Genomic DNA, 22,465 nt, shown 5'->3' on the forward strand with positions numbered 1-22,465 from the left:
GTAGTAAACGAGATATAAGAAAATTATTTTACTTATTTTTTTTTTAAATAAAGGGAAATTATTATTATTATTATTATTTAATATTTGGTTTTTTGATAAGAATATGAAAGAAGATCAAATAAAATTATAATCACTTAAAAATTTTAAATTATTTAATTTTTATATGAAATAGTTAAAATAAATTAAATGCACTTGAAGTAGCATATCAAAATAACTTATTAATTTTAAATCTTTTTTTTAAATTTGAATTTTTGGATTTTTCTTGCATTTAGATAAACATTATTTTCTTTCACTTTTTAAAAATTTTTAAAACAAATATCCATTGTTTTTAATTAATTTTTTTTCCAATTCAAATTTAAATATTATTACAAAAACTTTGTTGACGGAAAAAAGAGGGAGTACTTGATTTGGGTAATAATTCTCTTTAAGAAAAATTCATCATAATTTTAATTTTCATTCTTAATATATTCAATAGCATAATTTAATTAAAATAATTGTAACATAGAAAGTTAAATATTATTACGAAACTATTTAGATAAACATTATTTTATTTCACTTCTTAAAAATTAAGTATTGAGATTATGTAAAGCATTATAAATTTAAAATAAGACCCATATTTTTTAAATCTTTGTTATCAAAGGAAAATCATTCAAAATATTCACGATTAATTTATTATCATAAAAATATAGGAATATGACTTTATTATGAATTTATTTATTATCAATAATACATGACTATAAATTAATTATTAATTTATTAATATAGAGAATTACTCATTTAACTAAAAACTCTTTTGTTTAAAAAATTTTATTATATTTTTTCAAATTAATCAGTCATAACACAATTCAACAAAGAAGATGTGCTTAAAAATAAAGTTTTAATTTTTACATTATTTATAAGATATTTTATTTATTTTTATTTTTTTGGGTGAGACAAGGTGACAAAGCATATTATTATAGTTCTTTTATCATTAAATTATTAGTCTTGATAATAAAGCCTAATTAATAATATTAATAAAATAAGTTGGGTAAGTAATTTAATGATGTAATAGCTCTTAAGAGGTTCCATTTTTTCAAACCTTCCAAATCATCCCGTTTATTTTAATTGTTTTCCAAACTTTTCCATGAACATAAATGATCCAAGTATTCTTTCAAGTTTAACTTTAAACATTAAAACCAAAAATATGAATTTTGTAAAAGAATCCCAAACCATAGCAATAATTTATAGGATATATCATAAAGTCATGACAACTCAATTAAATCCTAGAGCTGTATGTCAATTTGTTAAAGATGAAACATTATTATTACAATATAATCTTAACAATACTCAATGGGAATTAAAAGATTTAACCCATCCAAAACCAATTAAACCTTTAACAACTCCTTCAAAAATTATACAACATACAAATGACACTGTTCAAATAGAATTTAGTCCAACTTCTAGATATTCATTTACTCAATATTTTATGTCTGCTAGATCTTCCACTTCAAATGCAAATTTAAATGGTGTCGATTTTACTCCAAAAATTTCTATTCCTGTATATCAGCAACAAGAATCTCCTCCTGTGTCAGCTACTCATTCCAATATGTATCATAATCAAGTTAACATTATTCATAAGAAAAATTATAAAAAGACTCCTTTTACTCCTAATGTAGAATGGATAAAATCAAAATTATTTTGTCCCTCATAATAATACTAAAAAATCTTATTTTCAAACACTTCCTCCTCAATCTAGAAATGCATTAAGAAAACAATATGAAAAATATATGAATCAAAAGAAAATGAAAATTCCTTTTTTCTATTGGTTTTTCCTACTTAGAAAACAAATAAAACAAATTATAACTTTAAGAAATGAAGAAAGACATCAATTAACCATAAAACACTCAGAAAATGTTCAAAAAAGAATTTTAACAATAACCTTAGAATTAGGTTCCCAACCACCCTTAAATAATCATCAATTTAATTTTGATAATAATTCAATTTCTGTTTCACCCTTCAAAATTCCAAGAAGCAAAGATGAATAAAGTTCCATAATTTACAAACATATTAGACAAGTTCAACAACAATTAAATTATACAAATCATTCTCTTCAACATTTAAATCAACAAACAACAAAAATTTCTCAATTTTTGTTTTCTTCTGCCCCGAGAAGGAAGATAGGAGAAACATCAAAATCAAATTTTTCTTCAAACCTTTCTCCAACTTTATCATCATCATCATCATCTGTCAAGACTTTAGAACAATCTTTTATTATTCCTATAAATGCTACAAAATCAAATATACAACTAGCTACACCAACATAAACAATGTTAAAAGAAATACAACTTAAATTAGATAAACTCAGTATTAATGTTATTAATCAAAATAAGAATCAAATTCAAACTATAACAAAAGGAAAATCAGAAATCAATAAAATAGAAGAACAATTCAAAATGTCTCCTGATTCAATAGTTAAACCCTCTACAACAGTCAATGCAATTTCTAATAATTTTGTAAGCAGAAAAAATTATTATTCAAAACCCTATTTTCCTGATGTTCAATTAGAAGAAAGAAATTATCAATTAGTTGCTAGTTATGATGGTAGTAGTTTTTATGAATGGAATATAGATGGAATGAGTGAACATCAAATAATTAATTTACTTCATGAAATGATGATGACTGCTAATGCTTATAGAATCAAGACTAGTAATTCTGATTTTCATGCTGCTAGTGCCTTAGTCATAGGATTCACCGGTTTACTTAAAGGTTGGTGGGATCATTATTTAAGTCCAAATGATAGAGAATACATATTAAATGCAAAAAAGACAATAATCAAAGAAGAATGAACATTAGTCCAATCTTATGAAGAAGATGCTGTCAATACGTTAATATTTGCAATAACAAAACATTTTATAGGAGATCATGTCTACTTTCAAGAAAGAACTTCTGAAATCCTTAATAATCTTAGATGTCCAAAACTTCAAGATTTCAAGTGGTATAAGATATGTTTTTAGTCAAAGTTATGTCAAAACATGATTGTGAAAGTCATTATTGGAAAGAAAAATTTATATCTGGTTTACCAACTTTATTTGTAAAAAATGTTAGACAAAGAATGATAAATATTCATAATGGATGAATTCCTTATGAGTCATTAACATATGGAGAATTAATTACTTTCATCAATAATGAAGGTTTAGCTCTTTGTACAGATCTCAAATTAAAGAGTCAAATGAAAAAGAAAAACAAGATAGTAAAAAAGAATTAGGAAAATTTTGTTTGTATTATGGTTATGATACAATAATAGCTCATTCAAAAAGAAAAAATAAACAAAGTAATATAAAGGGTAAAAAAACCCTCAACATAGTCAAAATTCCAAAAGAAATTTATAAAATTTAATCCTAATAAATCAAAATCTTCAAATAAATCAACTTTAGAAAAGAAAACACCCACATGTTATAAATGTGGAAAAGTGGGTCATTACTCAAAAGATTGTCAATTAGAAAATAAGATTAATTCATTAGAAATAAGTGATAAACTAAAAAATTTAATAATATGATTAATGATTGATAAAGAAAATGAAGATTCTAGTGAAAATTATGAATCAGAAGAAGATAATCAAATATTAATAACACAAAAAATATCAAGTGAAGAGTCTAGTCAAGATGAAGAAAAATCATATGATAAAAAATATTGTGATGGTATTTGTGAATGTTCATATAAATCAATAAATTTGATTTCAAAGAAGTCAAAAACTCCTTTAAATATTCTTATTCATAATTATGTGCCTCTTATCAATTCAATATATTTTCAATTTTGGTATATTAAAGATAAACTCATTAGATATCTTATTCATGCTTCAAAAGAGGTACTAAACTTTGAATTTTATATACAGATGGAGCAAGAACGGATTAAGTTTGGGAAATTCACTCTTCTAGTGTTTCCTAAAAGTAATATATCATTTCGGATTCATATAGATATAGAAGGTTTAGATAGATCACAAAAATGCATTTTAAACAACTTCTGGAATGCAAAAAGTGATACTCAAAAGTTGGAAGCTTTAAATGCTTTATCTTCTTATTTTAAATAGATAAATGATGATTTAGACAGTTTTCCTAACCCTTCAAGTTCTAATATACATTGCATCCCAATGGATACAGATCTTGAAAGTTTCAATTGCAAGAAAAGTCCAGAATAATCTAAAGCTATAGTTTTAAAATATTTTCAAAATGAATTTCAAAACGAATTTCCAACACTTTCTAATGAAAACTTAGGATTTCAAAAATCAAAATTATCATTTTTCAGGTAAAAGAATTTGAATCTTCCTCAAGACCTTAGACAGATAATCAGTCAAAAGGCTCAAGTTACAAGGAAAGCTAAGCAAAAGCATATCATGCAATTTCTTGCTGACTGTAACACTTTTGGAGTTACTATTTAAGGGATAAGTTTCACTTGGATTACTCACTATGGAAACACCAATAATAATTGTCCAAAGATTGATCCCTTGTGTAGGGTAATTCCACTGGAACAGCGTGACTGTAAGTGTGCTCTTACTTACAATATTTGCAAAGCCAACATTAACTTAGACAGTACAGATCAGTAGTCATCAAATTTAATAATGAGTCAATAGAACTAACTTTTTCTCTCCTCATGGATTATGTAGTGCTTTATCAACTAATTTTCTTCTATCCTGATCAAACTGATGGATTTGGAAGAAAGTTAGCAGTTTGTGTTTCAAATGCCTTCATCAGAAATTTCAAATCAGTTGAACTCATTATCGAAAGAAAGTCTCCTGAATGGTCGAATAATGGAGGAGTTTACCCTGCTCAACATCTTATCCTTCTCAAAGCCAAGCAAAGAAAACATCAATTGTTTGGTACAGAGATCCTTTGGCCCTATACTAAATTTAGCTTCAAAAAACAAATCAGACATTGGAGGTTAAGAATGATTGTCAGAAACCTTAATTCCGAGATTTATAGTTCTTCTAACTATAATCTCATTATTGAAGACAATATTCAAAAGATCATTTCTGCAAATGATTTTCCATAAGTCATTTTTTTTTGTTCCAAACTCAATTTTCTTATCTTGTTGATAAATACAAAAATGATTACGTCCATGAAAAGGAAGCTTAACAAGTTTTTGAGAAATATCTCTTAGAAATGCTCGGTTAAGAGATATCAAGAATCTTTTCTAAATATGTATCTTTGTACATTTGTCTCCTTGTATTTATCTAGTAAAAAGAAATCATAAAGTAATGAATAGTGTTTTTGTATACTATTATGACTTTCAAAAAGCTACAGAAGAAATGGAAGATGAAGAGAATTTATTCTTTTTTGACAATAGAAAAGAATCTCACCTCCTTTCTACAGACTTCAAAAACCAAAGCTCCAGTTGTCCTAACACGTGGTGACGGATTTCAAAAAATTTTCAAGCATGAAGACTCAAGATCGACTCAAGTCTGATTTCATCGTCTATAAATAGAGAAGCCAACTTCCTCACAAGGCAAAGTTGAAAATCCAGAGAGCTCAAGCGTGCAAGCATAGAGTGTTCTTAGAAATTCTCTCTTTTGCTTTTTGTAATATGCTCTTTCAAAAATTCAAGTCCTTTGTATTCATCTCTTTAGTCATCCCTCTACTGTCAACAAGCATGTATTCAACAACTCTCTGTAATCAAGGTATATTTTCAATAAAAGTTATTTTCAAATTCAAATATCTGTGTTTTTATGTTTAAATTTCTGCAATAAATTAGACAGAATTAGATAGTAACATTTCTGTTTTTATGCTTAGAGTTCATTAGACAGAATTAATTTGTTGTGTGCATAAACTGTTATATGTCCTGGGTGAAAACAGGGACCATCACAAACGGATCAACACGGGACTTACACTCCTTCTGCCCTCAAACACCGCTATCTAGGTTGACTAAGCCGTTCACAAGAAATTCAATTCAAACTAAGTTAGGACTAAATTAGTGATTAATTACGACATATAACAGTTCATGCACAAACTGCAAATTAATTCTATCTAATGAACTCCAAGCATAAAAACAGAAATAATTACTATTTAATTTTGTCTAATTTATTGCAGAAATTTAAACATAAAAACACTTATATTTGAATCTGAAAATAACTTTTATTGAAAATATACTTTGATTACATAGAGTTGTTGAATACATGCTTATTGACAATAGAGGGATGACTAAAGAGATGAATACAAAGGACTAGAATTTTTTAAAGAGGATATTACAAAAGCAAAAGAGAAAATTTCTAAGAACACTCTATACTTGTACTCTTGAGCTCTCAGGATTTCCAATTCTGCCTTGTGAGGAAGTTGGCTTCTCTATTTATAGACGATGAAATCGGACTTGAGTCGATCTTGAGTCTTCATGCTTGAAATTTTTTTGAAATCCGTCACCACGTGTTAGGACAGCTAGAGCTTTGGTTTTTGAAGTCTGTAGAAATGAAGTGAGATTTTTTTCTATTGTTAGAAGAGAATAAATTTTCTTTTTCTTTCTTTTCTTCCATAGCTTTTTGAAAGTCATAATAGTAAACAAAAAACACTATTCATTACTTTATGATTTTTATTTATTTTTTACATTTTTCATAATTTTTTTACATATTTTTTTTCTAATTTATTGTAGAAATTTAAATATAAAAACACGGATATTTGAATCTGAAAATAACTTTTATTGAAAATATACTTTGATTACAAAGAGTTGTTGAATACATGCTTATTGACAACAGAGGGATGACTAAAGAGATGAATACAAAGGACTAGAATTTTTGAAAGAGGATATTACAAAAGCAAGAAAGAGAATTTCTAAGAACACTCTATGCTTGCACTCTTGAGCTCTCAGGATTTCTAACTCTGCCTTGTGAGGAAGTTGGCTTCTCTATTTATAGATGATGAAGTCGGACTTGAGTTGATCTTGAGTTTTCATGCTTGAAAAAATTTTGAAATCCATCACCACATGTTGGGACAGCTGAAGCTTTGGTTTTTGAGGTCTGTAGAAAGGAGATGAGATTCTTTTCTATTGTCATTATTAGTCTTGATAATAAAACCTAATTAATAATATTAATAATATAAGTTGGGTAAGTAATTTAATGATGTAATAAATCTTAAGAGGTTCCATTATTTTTTTAACACTATCATGCAATGTATGCACAATTAAAATTAAAAATTATACCAATTTTTTATACGGTGATGTTTTTCTTTTCTTTTTTTTACTTAATTCTAAGTAGAACTTAAGACTAAATAATGATCAATAATATTAAGTTGTTATATTCTTGTCTAATTTATTGCAGAAAATTAAACATAAAAACTCAAAGATTTGAATCTGAAAATAACTTTTGTATTGAAAATATACCTTAATTACAAAGAGTTGTCGATTACAAACAAGCTTATTAATAGTAGAGGGATGACTACAAGGAGATAAATACGAAGGGCTAGATTTTTTGAAAGGAGAGACAGGTTCACACAACAAATTAATTTTACAACAAATTAATTCTGTATATGAACTCTAAGCATAAAAACAGAAATAATTATTGTCTAATTCTGTCTAATTTATTGTAGAAAATTAAACATAAAAAAGCAAAGATTTGAATATGAAAATAACTTTTGTATTGAAAATATACCTTAATTACAAAGAGTTGTTGATTACAAACAAGCTTGTTGATAGTAGAGGGATGACTACAAGGAGATGAATACTAAGGACTAGATTTTTTTTAAAAGAAAGAGAGGTTACAAAAGCTAAGAGAAAATTTTACAGAACACTCTTTGCTCGCACTACTTACTCTTCCACTCTTGAGCTTTGCCTTGTGATGAGGGTTGCGTCTCTATTAATAGAGAAAATGTCGGACTTAAGTCTTGATGAAATCCACGTGCTTCAAAGTTTTGAAATCCGCAATCAAATCTTGGACAACTGGTTGTATTCTTGAAGTCTGCTGAAAAATGTGAGTTTTCTTTACTTGTGTCAAAGAGGTGTTAAAAGAAATCAAAAGAAAATAAATTTTCTTTCTCTTCTCTTCTCTTCCACATGTCTATTAATTTTAAAAAATAACTTGGAGTACAAAAATTAAGTTAATTAATATCATATTTCTCATGCCAAAATTGATTTAAAGGAAAAACTAGCATAGTTATTCATATGTAGTTTTATTCCGAGAAACTTTGATATTAATGGCTAAATTTTTTCCTTCCAAATTATTATTATTATTATTATTTTCAAATTAATAGACTTGTTAAAAAATCCAACTCTTTAAGCTTCATTCTAGTGAATCTTTAAAATAACATGTTTCATTGTTTAAATTATTTTATGTTATTATTTACTTTTGATGGAAGAATATAGTTATAAATGTTAATAAAAAATTGAAATTTTTATAAGCTTTTTGTAAACGATAAAAATTTAAATTTTTTAAAGCAAAAAGATTAAAGAATTTAAAAATGGTTGAGTGGGTTTGTAAAGTTTAAAAGATTAAAAAAAATAGTGTTTAGGAAGATGATTGGGTTATCAAGTAGAAAAGATAAAAAATAAAAAATAAAAAAGAAGACAAAAGACAAAAATAAGGATACATTTAGAAAGATGAATGAGTTTATAAAGTAAAAAGGATAAAAATATTAAAAATAATATGAGAAGGATATATTTGGCAATATATATGCATTTTTAAAGTATATTAAAATTTAATAATTAGTTTTAGGCATTCAAGTGAATTATTTTGAATTTTTTAAATACTTAAATGCTATGTTCGACTGGAAATTTGAAAAAATGCGAAGGAAAGAAAATAGAGAGTAAAAATAGAAGAAAATAAAAAATTTAGGAAAATAAAAAATATATTTGAAATCAATAAATTAATTTTATATACTATTTCATTTTTTTCACTTATTTAATTCTTTTATATAAATATTAGATAATTTTAAAATATACAAATTTCTTAATAATTTTAATTATATTTGACTTTTTTTTTCGTATTTTTCATAATAAAATCAAATAGAAAAAAATTATTTTTCTTAATATTTTTTTTCTTTCTTAATACTTTTCGAGAACTAAACATAACCAAACGTTTAGTATGAATGAAAATTTAGACCAAAAATATGCAAAATAACAAAAAAAAATCAAATTAAAATTTGTAAAATTTTGAAGCAAAAATATTTTATTTACTTCCATATAATATAACTTTATGATATAATGAATGCCAAAGATTAATTTCAAAATAAATTAACATTTTTACTAGACTAGTAAAATTTATACATATTTGTAAAGCCTATGTGTGTGTTCCCTTTTTGTCTATTATGAAAAAACAAAAAAAATCGAACCTAAAAAGAAAAAAGAAAAAAGAAAAAGAAAAATCCAAAGGACCCATGGGGCGAACCCAAAGGCCCACGCGACCTCCGCTCGTGCGGTGTCGGGCGTCCTCGGACCACACGCGGCTCATTATTTTCCCTCTTTCAATAATTAATTAAATAATAATAGTAATAATATTAAAAAATATTAGAAATTAATTACAAAGGTAGAAAGGAAAAAACAGCATAACATAATAACACACCTCAATATCGATATATCATTTTCTCTCTCCCTTTCTCTCTCTCCATTTCTTCATCTCTCGATCCATTTCGCCAATCTTCTCGTCTTCTTCGTGCTTTCCAACGGGTACTTTCTCTCTCTTTTTCTGCCCTACTCTTGCTCCATGTGATTTGTTCATCTCGGATATCTCAGATTTTGGTTTCGTTTTTCTGCATGATTTTATGTTAGGGTTTTGCGGTTTTTGAATTCGGATTGTCTTCTCTATGTGCCGTTATGTAGGATTCAAAGCGTTTCATGGATCTTTGATTCAATCGTTTCTTGATCTGTGGTTTTTTTTTGGGTTTTTTTTTTCTTGTTTCCTTTTTTCCTTGGCTGATGAATTGAACTTCGTTGGTGGTGTTTTTGAGTCGGTGGAGGAAATGGATTATTAATGTGGATTCTACGTTGTTGTGTATGTGTGAGAAGGAACTTTGTTTGTTTGGCCATTTTGCAGCGGCTTTGACTTTTATAGCTGTTGTTTTCGTTTTGATTTTTGGTTAAGTATTGTGGTGGTGTTGTATGTTTCTGGTTTTTGCCGATTTATCAATTTGAAACATTATTTTTTTCACCCCAGAAATAGAGAATTTTGACAAGGAGGAAAAAGATTGTTTGATATGCTATAGAACATTGGAGATAATGTGTAATGTGTTGTAATTGATCAAATTGATGATGCCAACATTCTGTTTCTGTACTGTGAATGCTGTAATAAGGGAAATGAACTTACAGTTGAAATAATAATTTGAGTTTTTCGTTTGATGGGTCCAGATTTAACTGGCGGCTCAATCCCAATGAATCCGTTTACAATGGTGGAAGATGAGATGATCTTTTGTTTTATTTGGTTTTTTCGTGTGGTTGATGTGATGTTTCAGTGTAAGTGCGTCCCACTGAAAGTGGGAGTGATTTTCAGAAACGGATTTTTCTTATTAGATTTGAATGGGTAAGCTTTGCCGCATGTCTCATTCTTTCATGTAAACATGTATTGTGATTGTATATCCCCTTATACTACAACTTCAATACTTAGAAGCATGAGTTGATCATTGTTGGTGGACATCTAATTTGACTTTAGGTTGACAGGCAGTTTCACTGTCAAGAGGGTAGCATTACCTTGAGAATAGCATTCACCTCAAATATGGTGAAATGACATTACTGATTAAGTGGGAGAGAAAGAAAGTAGGCTCATTAATAACTTTCTTTTTTGTCGTGTACTCTTATGTCGTTGTAATCATTTATTTATTTTCTAAGTAAATGTTAAATGAATCTACTTGATGTGTTATGTCATAGTTCTTGTTACCTAAAAAAGCAAAGCAATCACTCAATAAAGTATGACCTTAAGTACATGCTAGAAATGTGTGAAACACCTCAAAGAACTTCTTATATGAAGTAAACCCTGCTTTGGTGTCCATTTCGTGGTTCTTATAAGTAAACATTGTGAAGTGCCAAAAACCACGATGTAATTCAATACTAGAAGGATAAATAATAAATTTATAGAAGCAAGCATTACTACGACCTGTGTATAATTACTGTTTAGTTTATTGAAGTTCTGTAAACTATGCTCTACGGTTCTGGTTGTTGCAAGGCTGTCAGTAACCCGAGGTTTGGGTCCCCATGGAAAGCCCTAAGGGCTTGGCCATGGAAGGTTCTTCGGTTATCAAAAAAAAAAAAGGTGGCAACAAGAAGATTTCTCTTTTGAAATCTCTTCCTATAATCTCTTTTCGTTCCTAATAGCTAAGGTTTCCCAACTTGTCAACTATCCTGCGCTCCAAATGACACATTTTACTTTTTGCAGCATGCATATATATATGACTTCCTTTGTAGGCCGCAGCTGATGGTTTTTGTATTCCCGTGCTTCTTTTGGGTTTTTTGATTGCTTTGTATACATCGTGTATACTTCTTTTTATTCTAATACACTTAAACTCATAAAAAAAATATATGCATGACTTCCTCTAGTAATAAATAAAAGAAGTTAAGTGGGTCTTATACGTAAGATTCAATTTATTATGAACATCAATCTTATAAGTAAACTCATTTCTCATCTTTATTAAGCCACTGACATTTTATCTCATAAATTAAATATTAAAAAAAACTGGCAGTAAAAACAATGAATCTTACGAACAACAATCTCATAAATAAACTCATTTCTCATCTTTATTAAGCCACTGACATTTTAGCTCATAAATTAAATATTAAAAAAAAAAAAAACTGGTAGCAAAAACAGTTTTTGAACAACTCTCATCTCAAACCCTAAGGCACATTCCTCATTATTGAAGCATCAGCTGGATATCCTTGTTTGAAAAAACATGCAAAAATTTTTTGCAAACAACTCCTATCTCAAATCCTAAGATGCATTCTCCACTATTCAAGCACCGGTGCTTGTCCTTGTCCAACGTTGATTCTATGTTGAGATTGATAAATCCTTTCTTTCTTTATCAATCTATATGATTATGGATTCATGCATGCTTGATGTTATGATAGGGTTTTATAGGTTCTTCTTCTTCTTCAACAGCATGCTCTCTTTCTCTCTGTCTCTCTCATACTTCTCTTTGTGTTTGATTATCTTAGTGTCTGGATTCATGTGTGCATGACATTATGTTAGGTTTTACAACTTAGGTGGCTCATTTGTAGTTTGAAATAGATAGGCTGTTCAATGTTTCATCATATAATAAAAGTTTGATTGGATCTTTGATTTAATCAAGCTCAATCTATAATATATCATACTTTTTTTTTTTTTTGGTGAGATCTATTGAACTACTACACTATTGTATGATATTTTCAAGCCAATAACATATAGTTGTTATTCGAAATCTCATTTTTCCTTCTATAAAAAAAGAAAGAAAGAAAGAAAGAAAAAGAAAAAAGTTCTGATTGACAATTGCAGAAACCTTGACTCTTATTAGAGTTGATTTTTAAGTGTTACAGCACCATTGGATTTTTGTTGATCTTTAGGAGTTCATTTTGAGAATATTTCAAATTCTGGCTTCCCTATGTACTTTATTGTAATTACCAAATAGAAGGTGTTCAAAACTTTTTTTTTTTCCTTTGTTAATTATTTTTTGTAATAAAAGAAACAAGCTTAAAGTTTGCTCGTGGAAGGTTCCTTTTTGCGGGAGGTTGGCCATGTGGAAGATGAGATGTCTACACATAGGGGAGCAGAGCAGGTTGAAAGGTCAGAGGGAGTTGGAGAGTATGTTAGTGGGTCCTTGAAGGGTCTATCAAGTAGAGCTGCCTTGGAAATTCTTGAAGAATTTTGAAATTTGCTTGAGACCTGGGAATTTTGAAAAAGTAGAACTACATCTCTCAACTTCTCAAGTACCTTGGGTAGACCGTTCCTCTAAGTATTACATTCTATAGTGTTGCACATGCACAAAATGAGTGGTTATGCCATATATGAAATGAAATTTTTATGAACAAAGTTAATACGAAAAAAAAAATTCTTCCACTTCCTCATTATGAGCATCATCTCAATGATTTCAGTAATTAAAGAATTCCTTACAAAACGTTAACCATCTCCTTATTCATTGTACAGTGGCTAGTGTGTTGTGGGGGATTGTTCTTAGTCTGTTTGGAGCCTAGTGGGTCTTTCCAGAAACTGTAAAGGAGGCGGTTATCAGCTGGAAGGGTTTTTTTGTGGGTAAAAAGAGGGAGAAAATTTGGAGATCCATACTGTTATTTATTTTTTGGACGGTTTGGAAGGAGATGAATAGATTAGCATTCAGGGGGGGGGGGGGGAGTTAGCTATACAGAAAGTTAAAAATTCTTTTGTTTGTAATTTGTGGGGGTGGGCAAAATTGTATAATGGTGCGGAGCCTCGTTCCCTTATAGGTTTCCTGGAGTGGATAGCCTCCAGTTAAGGGTTGGTGGGTTTTTTTTGCTTCTTTTGGTTGTTGTTGTGAGGTCTTCGTCGCCTCGTATACTACCTGTATGCTATGCGGCACTTTGCCTTTTGCTAATATATGTGTTTACTTATCGAAAAAAAAAAAATTAAAGAATTCCTTACACCTCCTTCATTACTGTGCTAGCTGGATCTCCTTGTTCCACATGTCACGGAGACCCAAACTGATAAAATCAATTTATTTTCCTTTTGTGAAGGTAAAAAGATACATAAATCCTAGAACAATTAATGTCAACCATAGTAATCTGTTTTAGTCTTGCCATACCCATCTCAATCTCTCTCTCTCTCTCTCTCTCTCTCTCTCTCTCTCCCTATCTTGCTCACACACAGGCACATAATTTTCTCTATATTAGGTAGTTTTAGATTTTAGATTCATCCATGCTTGATTTTGTGTTAGGGTTTTTTATTTTGATAATGAAAATTGGGTTTTGTTCTTTTCAATTTATTTTCCTTTTTGTGAAGGTAAAAAGATATATAAATCCTAGAACAATTAACGTCAACCACAGTAATTTGATTTTAGCCTTGCAATACCCATCTGTCTCTCTCTCTCTCTCTCTCTCTCTCTCACATGCACACATGCTTTTTTCTCTCTGTTCAATTGGTTTTAGATTTCAGATTCATGCATGCTTGCTTTTATGTTAGGATTTTTTATTTTGAGAATTCAAATTGGATTTCATTCTTTGTTTCATATAGGAAATTTTTTTATTGAATTGTGTCTTGATCAGAAATTATATAACTTCATACTTATTTTGTGTTGTGGCTGATGAAGTGAGCTCCTTGTCCATGTGCTTGATTTTATATTAGGATTTTTTTAGTTTGAGAATTAAAATTGGCTTGTCTGTTCTTTTGTCATTTAGGTAAACTTTGATTGAATAATGTTTTTATCTGATGTGCTTTAATTTCATGCTTATTTGTATTATGGCAGAATAAATTGAGTCCATTTGATACACTATTTATTCAGAAAATGATATCAGATTGTAAATTTTCCTTATATGTACTTTCTGAAAGTCTTTTTTTTTTTTTTGGAGGATTTTGTATTTCCTGGAAGGATTTCTCATCCTTCATTATACTTACTATTTTAATTCAATGAAATCTTTGTTTTGGATCAAACAATTGTCCTTATGTTTAAACATATCATGAAAGAAAGCTTTTATGTGACAGTTCGGTGGACAATTATGTTTCTTACCTAAGTTGTTTTTAATTCAATTTCTGTTGATAATAATTTATTCAATATTTAGTTGGTAGCATTAATTTGACCATGAAACCTAATAAATGTCACAAAACCACCTCAAGTCAAGAGCATAAACCCAATTTCCTTGTAGTCCTCTTTTCTTGGCTTAAATATCTACAAGCACATGTTTAATAATTGATGGAGGACGTTTAGCTTATAAATCCGTCAACAATAAATAATATAATGTTTAAAATACTGAATCTCTCTCTCTCTCTAAGTCATGAATGAATTAGATCATTTTTTTCCCCTTAAAATGTTTCCAAATCGGGTGATACATCACAATCTTGTCAGGTGATGCTCGACAACTAATCAATAGAAAATGGCCTTAAGCACATGATGATAACCCTCTCTTGGATAATGTTGGGCCCTTCTTGCTGTTCCCTTGGTTTTCCTCTTATGTGAAACACCACAAATAACCCTTTCTTATATAAAGCTAGATTGAAAGAACAAAAAACTATACATTCTTTGATGTTATGCATTGCATATGACACTTACTCTCATACTAGTAGTAGTGCTATATATAAAAAAACCAATACTAAATTTATTTCTTAGTCCTTCTGTAAATGGTCAACATTTCAACAATTCAATTGAAATTTAAAAAAAAAATGTGAAGAAAAACATTTTTTGCAAGGTCCTTAGTTCTCAAACCCTGAAATTGACCCCCTCAACTTGTGGGATTGGCTGGATCACTTTGTTTTACATTAGAAGATTGATAATTTCCTTTGTCTTTTTAATTAATCTAAAAAGATTGTTGCCTAGAATAATTGATATTAATTGCATCCATCTCTCAATATTCATCTCTCTCTCTCTCTATCTATCTGTCTCAATCATCTCCTTGATGTTTCTCAGATTCTTTCCAAGTGATACATTATATTATCTTTGTGTGTGCGAATGCTTCATATGTGCTGTCATCTCTTGTGGTAATAAAAAGAAAAATAAGTATTGCTTCACCTACAGAGGGTTTTTTTTAATTAAAAAAAAGATTTACTAATTGATTAGTTTCCTTTTTTCATGTTAAACTACCATGTCAATGATTTTGTAGATAAAAAACTGCCCCGAAAAAACTGTTGGCATACAAATATTCAGGACCATCCCTAGCCTGGCCTTGAACCCCACCTTTTCATGTGTGCCCCGGCAGGATCTCCTTTGAAACACACCTGTGTACACTTAGGTAGAAATCCATATTAAGGTAAAACCTCATCAATGCTAAAATGTTGAAATTCATCCATTGATTCCTTTTGAGCTTCCCAATGTCCATCTCTCTTTCTTTCTCTCCCCCCCCCCCCCCCCCCCTCTTTCTCTCTCTCTCACACACACATATTCATATTTTCCTCTCTATCTGATGATATTTGATTGTTTCCTTTGGACTCATGCATGCATTTTGTTATGTTAGCTTTGTAACACTGGTACAATATAATATCAAAACACTGTTTCTGCTGTGACTTACACATGGTTTAGTTTGTGAATCACTGGAATACTTACACTGCTATATAAACTATTAGTCATTAGTTTATTTATATGTTCTTTGAAGTTGATCTGAAGTTTTCCTAATTTGACCAGTTGTTCCTGTTCAATATGAACTTGGAAAGTGATAAGTTTCAAATACGGGGAAACCCTGGAATTATAAATGGGCAATCCTGGCATCTGAGAAGATCTCTTATAGACTGGTATGGTGTAAAAATGTTTTGACTTGCATAATCTTTAAGCAGATTTATAATGGCTAAGACTCAGACAAGGATGCTTGAATAAATTGTGCACTTCTAGAGCAGAATATGAGACTAACAGGAGATGCTTTAGGATATGCACTCTGAGAGTACCTAAAATCACACATCCATACATTCTAGTTCATGCATCTCATTTTGGAATTGTGCTTCCTATTATCACAAGCACGAATCTAAAATTATCATTTTTTAGAGGTCTGCATTTGTTTCGCTAGATTGGGGAAATTCTGAAGCAGATTTTTGTTTAGCCTAGGGAGGAGGCAGTACTTTAGAGGAACACTAAGGGAATTCTGGGCCCTATTCTTAGGACATGCTTTTCTTATTTTGTTTTGTGGTTTATTGGCTTTTTTTGCCCTTTATTTTTCTCTCTAAAGGGATATTATCTTGTTGTCTTTTTCTTGATATATATATATATATATATATAGATATATAGATATATAGATATATATATATATATAGATATATAGATATATAGATATATATTTGGCAAATAATTGATAGAAGGGTTTTGAACAATTGAAAGGCAATAGTTGATGTCCCTTTTGGAGTGATCTAGAGTCTGGTTTAGGAATGGTTAATTGCTCTTTGCTTGATTTCATTGATGACTTAAGTAGAAGATATTTGGTTTTTGTATAGTTTCCTATTTTCATTTGCATTGTGGTTCCCATTGTGTACTTCCAGTTTATGTTGTGTGCACGAACCGTTTTGCTAGGCTCCATTTAATATATCTGCATTTGCCTATTAAAGAAAGAAAGGCAATCATGAATGTACTCAATCTTGACAATCTGGAAGGAAAGAAACAACATATCTTTTGATAATTAAAAGAACTCTATTCATAGACTAAAACATTCCTTTGTAATATTTGGACTTGGTCTAAGTTGTTTTTAGTTTTTAGTCCCCCCCATCTGTAGTAGATTTTGTGGACTGGTTGGGCTTGTTGTGAGAAGGGCATTGTTTTTTGTTGCCCCTCTATTTTGGAGGTGCGTTGAGGCAGTTGTTGTATGTGCTCTGTGTACTTTGGGGCGCTTTGTATGCATCTTTTGTTTATGATATTCCCTTGCTTTACTCATCAAATATATATCTTGAAGGCCAATTTCATTATTTTTGACAATTCTCAAAGCCTATCTTTTGAGTGTTTGTTCTCTTTTGATGTTGTGTCATCACATCCATATTTGGAACGCTTCTTTCATACTAGTTAATCATACTCCCATCCAATGTTTTAAAAGGCTATTGAGCCTCAAGGTGAGGCTTTGAAAATTAGCCATGAGGCTATAGCCTCAATTAAGGTAATTAAGGCTTAAGCCTTACCATGTCGAGGCTTAAGCCTCATAGGTGCCTCAAGGTTATTGAGGCCTAAACCTCAAATATCCTAAAGGTTTTCGGTCATTGTGGCCTTTTGATATATATTTTCTAATAGGCTTAAGCCTCAATATTCAATGAGTTGTGATGGGATATATTATCATCTATGATTTTGTGGGCTTTTAATATATAGATTTTTTGAGTTTTGTATTGGTTTCCCACATGGTTAAACCTTTTTCAAAATAAAACCTTAATTGACTTTCAATTAACCTTTTAAATGAAAGGGAAAAAGAGAGTTTGAGAAGAAAGAATAGAGAAATTGTTACCAAAAAAAATAGTAAAACTATTGATTGTCCTGGTGTTTGATTTCATATATATAGATGTAATTTTATTATTAATAGATCAGAAAAAATAATGAAGAAGAAGACTAGGTGGATATTTTTTTTTTTTGATAAGTATGAAGACTAGGTGGATATTAACACTAATTGGGAGGATGATATAGCAATTAGATATGATTATATCCCTTGGAGGATCCTACTAGTGATAGTGATAGTAATGTTAAAAATTATTTGATGAAACTATGACAGAAGGTAAAATGTTAGAAGAGAGAAAAAATGAACTAAATTAGAAACTATTAACAAAATAACAAAGAAGAAGACTTGGTGGATAATATAACAATTAGATATGATGATATTCCTTGGAGGATCTTACTAGTGATAGTGCTTAGTGATAGTAATGTTGAAAATTATTTAATGAAACTATGAGAAAGGGTCAAAATGTTAGAAGAGAGAAAAAAGAAACTGAATTAGAAGCTATTAACAATGACAAATAATTAATTTTATTATTATGAAGTTTATGTTTTCATTTTTATTTTTTATTTTTCAATTTTCTTCTGAATTTATGAGTACTTTTCTGATTTTTTTGATAATTTATTTATTATTTAGTTGTTTAAGTTGAGTCTTATACCTCGTTTTGCCTTGAGGCTTATGCCTCCCCTCACTTGGGCAAAACACCTCAAGACCTCCTTTAGCCATTTAAAACATTGCTCCCTTTTTTTCATTATGTCATGCTTGATTAGTAAGATAAAAATGATACTTAGGTGATTTGTTTTTTTAACTTAAGTCTTAAAACCAGTTGTTTTAAGATTTAAGATAAGTAAAAAGAATTGCCTTTTCCATTAAGACAAAATTGTTTTTGAAAAAATGATAGGTTAAAAAACAAACAATTTTAAAAATGACTTAGGTCTTTCTGATAAAAGAAAAATGACTTTAAGTCTTAAAGCAACTTGCTTTAAGACTTCAGGCAGAAAAAATAAAGATAAAATAAAAAATTTAATACTCAGTACTATTAAGTACTATTTAGATTTAAGACCAAAAAAAAAAAAAAATAGTCACCCTAGACAATGCTTTCAATCAACTTCTTTATGTACCCTTTCTTTTTGGTTAGCAACTTCACATATAAATTTAGGACCAGAATAAACTCTGTTTAGATCAAATGTTGCTTCTTATTAGGCTAGACAAGTGATTTGTGATTTGCTAAAGAAACTTTATGTGGTATGGAAGCATTGCCTAGATAAGTTGTGTGAAATCATTTTCTGTTTCTCTTGTATTGTTATATGAGTTTTTGGTTGGGAAGTAAACATACAACATATTTCTCTGGTTTTGTATGCCAGGATTAGGGATTTGCTACAATACATTCTCTTGAGTATAAATGCTAGGTGTCTGTTTGAAAAGGAACTGATTTACTAAGATTCCCTTGAAAAGAAAATGATACTGTCTGTTTTTGTGATGGTAGAGACATGGATTATAGTGTTGAATAAACATGGGCTATTTGGACTTTGGAGCTTAATCCATTTTCATGACTTATTTTAATTGTTAAGGTTGTTTTCAGAATTGCTTTGAAAAAGCAAAATTACACTCTCAATTAACAGGGGTTGGCTGTATCCCATCTTGTTATACCTTCATGCCCATAAAGGCCAAAAAAATAAAAAACTTTTTGCTTATTCAATGATGTGAAAACATTAAGAAAACTAGCTAGCCCCTTTCTGCTACATCTCTCTCTCTCTCTCCCCCTCTCCCTCTTACACACACACACACATTCATTCATGAAGATCATTTGTTGCTTCTTTTGATGTTGATTTATGCTTCATCAACATCACAAAGGTATTCATCTCCTATATCCTTATGGTATGCATATATACTTTGGTACCGCTGTGCTATTGTGAACTGATTGGCAAATCATTATGTTAAAGTTTCTCTTCATTCTGATGTTTTGTATGAAGAATGCTATGTATGCCTAGATAATGTGATGATATGTTTGTGCTATTGTGGAGAATTGAATGGCAATTCTTGGTCTTGAACATAATCTCACACCTGTGTGGTTTGCTCTCATGATGATGCTATTTGTCAAAACTGAGAAATTAATTATTTCTTTCTAACAGTAAAAGAACATTTCATCCTTGTCCTTGAATCCCCAGGAGATGTCTCCAGCATCCAGATCTAAGTCCAAAGACAGAAGGGTGGGCAAGGAACCACCGAAAGCTTCTTCAAAGTCTTCAGGACCCGCCAATGCTGGCAGTAGTATCCCAGCCAGTGCATATGATCCAGTTTTAGGAACATTCCATGGCCTTGAACCAACACCAGTGACATCTGCCCCACCTCTTCAAAGTAATGGCCGTTTTCGTAGCATAGATGAAACCGATGACAATTGTGGGAGCTCACTTGGTACGGGAGGTGAATATGATGCTGCTTCCAATAATGGTAGCTGGTCTGGTGAGTCTGAAGATCATAAAGAAAAAGCATCTAATCCACCTGTCCGACAGGAGGCAATACCAGGAGCTGACAATGACAAAAGAGAAAAAATCCGTCAGAAGAATGAGAGGAAGCATCAGCGTCAGAAGGAGAGGAGAGCCCAGGAACTGCATGAGCGATGCAGTGGCTATCTGATGTCGAGAAAACTAGAAGCACTTGCCCAACAGCTTGTGGCAATGGGGTTTACTTCTGAACGTGCTACAATGGCTCTCATATTAAATGAAGGCAGAGTAGAAGAATCAGTTTCGTGGCTGTTTGAAGGGGGTGAAGAAGCAGATAAACACAAGAGTGAAAACCTTGATGGTGGGAATAATTTGAAAATTGACATAGCAGAAGAGCTTGCTCAGATTACAGGCCTAGAGATGAGGTACAAGTGCTCAAAGCAGGAAGTTGAAAGGGCTATAGTTGCCTCTGAGGGTGATCTTGCGAAGGCAGAAGAAACCTTAAGGGCACAGAGGCAAGACCCACCTTCCACTCCACCAAACTCAGAAGAAACTGATGATCCACCAACCATTACTAATGGTAAGCTTCCAGTAGCTGTTAGCCAGAACCCTTTGAGGCAATCAACACAGTCCAATTCATCTTCTACAATACAACAAAGGAGAGATGAAAAAGACTTCAACTATACAAAATCACCTGCTACTATAGGGACATCTTCCGAACCTGGAAGTAAAAATGTGCAACCTTTGAAGGGAACGCAACCTAAGTTGGAGTGGGCAAGACAACAACAAATAGTAATGCAGGAAGACAAAAGGTTGCTGACTGCTGGGTCAAATTCTTCCCATTCATACACAATGGCTTCACCCCTTCAGGTGTCACAGCCACCAGCCAAGACGGAGACCCGTTTTGCTGCTGTTGGGAATGAATTTAAGAACCTACAGCCAGGACCAGTTAGGGAACCAGTTATTGTCATGCAGCGGCCCCAATCTATCAATTTAAAGCATGTCTCTTCTACAAGCATGAACTCATCCCCTCCAGGAACAGCAGCTGGTTGGTATCATAGTAATTTTGAAATTGCCAAGTCCAATGGGTTGTCACCCAACATCCCTAGCACCAGAAACCTCAACCTGAATGATCTTAGTGCAAATCAGTTGTACCACCAACATCATTATCAAACACATCAACAACTCATGTCCGGTTCAAGCCCAGCAGAGTCCCCAGGAACTCACCGGGGAAATGGTTCACGGAGCAGAATGAGTACATCTCCAAGCCTTGCTGCTGCCTCCTCCCTTGGACTTTTCTCTGGATTGGGTTCAACTGTCTCGTCAGGGTCCTCCTCTCCTGTAGACTGGAGCACTGGTGGCCAAATGCAACTGTTAGACTACACGAGCATAGATTGGACGTTGGATCGGAATTTGTCTAATGGGAGACCCAGTGGGGGATTGTGGCAAGGGATGGCTTCTCTGGTGAACAACAATGCTTACATGCATGATTCAAATGCATCAGTAGTTGTTGGTAATCCTACCATGAGAATCATTCCTCCCAATGGGCCTGGAATCCCAATTCCAGGCCTGCAGGGCGGTGGATCTGCTAATGCCGAAGCATCCGCTGGTAGCTCTCGAGAGTGGACTTCTCCTTTCGAAGAGAGAGACCTTTTTAGCTTGCCCAGAAGGTTTGTTTTTTCGCCTACTCTGTAGAGAGGATGAGTGGGAGGGAGGGGTCTAGAAGAATAACATGAAAAAAAAAAAAAAAAATGTGCTTGGATTTGATATGTTGATGTCGTTCTTGTAATGCAGTCGTGTCGTGTATTGGTGGACAATCTTTTAAATGCAAAGAAAGCTTCTAAGAGTCCTTTGGTTGATAGGTCTCTTTCACTACTTGATGCTTTTATTTGGTGTGGAGGGATGTGGTGGCGAATGCCATCTTCTGTGTAATGCATTTTTTCAGCCATCACTTTTAAAGCCAATTGGTCTTCTCAGTATATATGAGACAGACAAAAGCTCAATCAGAATTAAATAAATAAATAAATTATCATAAGTTTTTTTAC

At 31.2% G+C, this 22,465-nt stretch overlaps 1 protein-coding gene across 4 annotated transcripts; it reads left to right on the forward strand.

Moving 5' to 3' along the window:
- The first annotated feature begins 9,483 nt into the window (after positions 1–9,483).
- On the forward strand, positions 9,484–22,295 carry LOC100249621 (uncharacterized). Of its 4 annotated transcripts, XM_019220593.2 has the most exons (3): positions 9,498–9,615; positions 10,294–10,398; positions 20,145–22,295. In XM_019220593.2, the coding sequence occupies exon 3, from the start codon at positions 20,148–20,150 to the stop codon at positions 22,113–22,115; it is 1,968 nt and encodes a 655-aa protein (XP_019076138.1). In that variant the 5' UTR covers positions 9,498–9,615; positions 10,294–10,398; positions 20,145–20,147; the 3' UTR covers positions 22,116–22,295. The 4 variants fall into 4 exon arrangements, with proteins under 4 accessions (XP_019076136.1, XP_019076138.1, XP_019076137.1 ...); XM_019220591.2 differs by lacking the exon at positions 10,294–10,398 and having other exon boundaries at positions 9,484–9,615; XM_019220592.2 differs by lacking the exon at positions 10,294–10,398 and having other exon boundaries at positions 20,109–22,295.
- The last annotated feature ends 170 nt before the right edge of the window (positions 22,296–22,465 follow it).

Source organism: Vitis vinifera, chromosome 6, assembly GCF_030704535.1.
Source record: "Vitis vinifera cultivar Pinot Noir 40024 chromosome 6, ASM3070453v1".
Classification (NCBI taxonomy): domain Eukaryota; kingdom Viridiplantae; phylum Streptophyta; class Magnoliopsida; order Vitales; family Vitaceae; genus Vitis; species Vitis vinifera.

Bases quoted from the DNA above. Each gene is read 5' to 3' on its own strand.
- LOC100249621 (XM_019220591.2), top strand. From the start codon at position 20,148: ATGTCTCCAGCATCCAGATCTAAGTCCAAAGACAGAAGGGTGGGCAAG.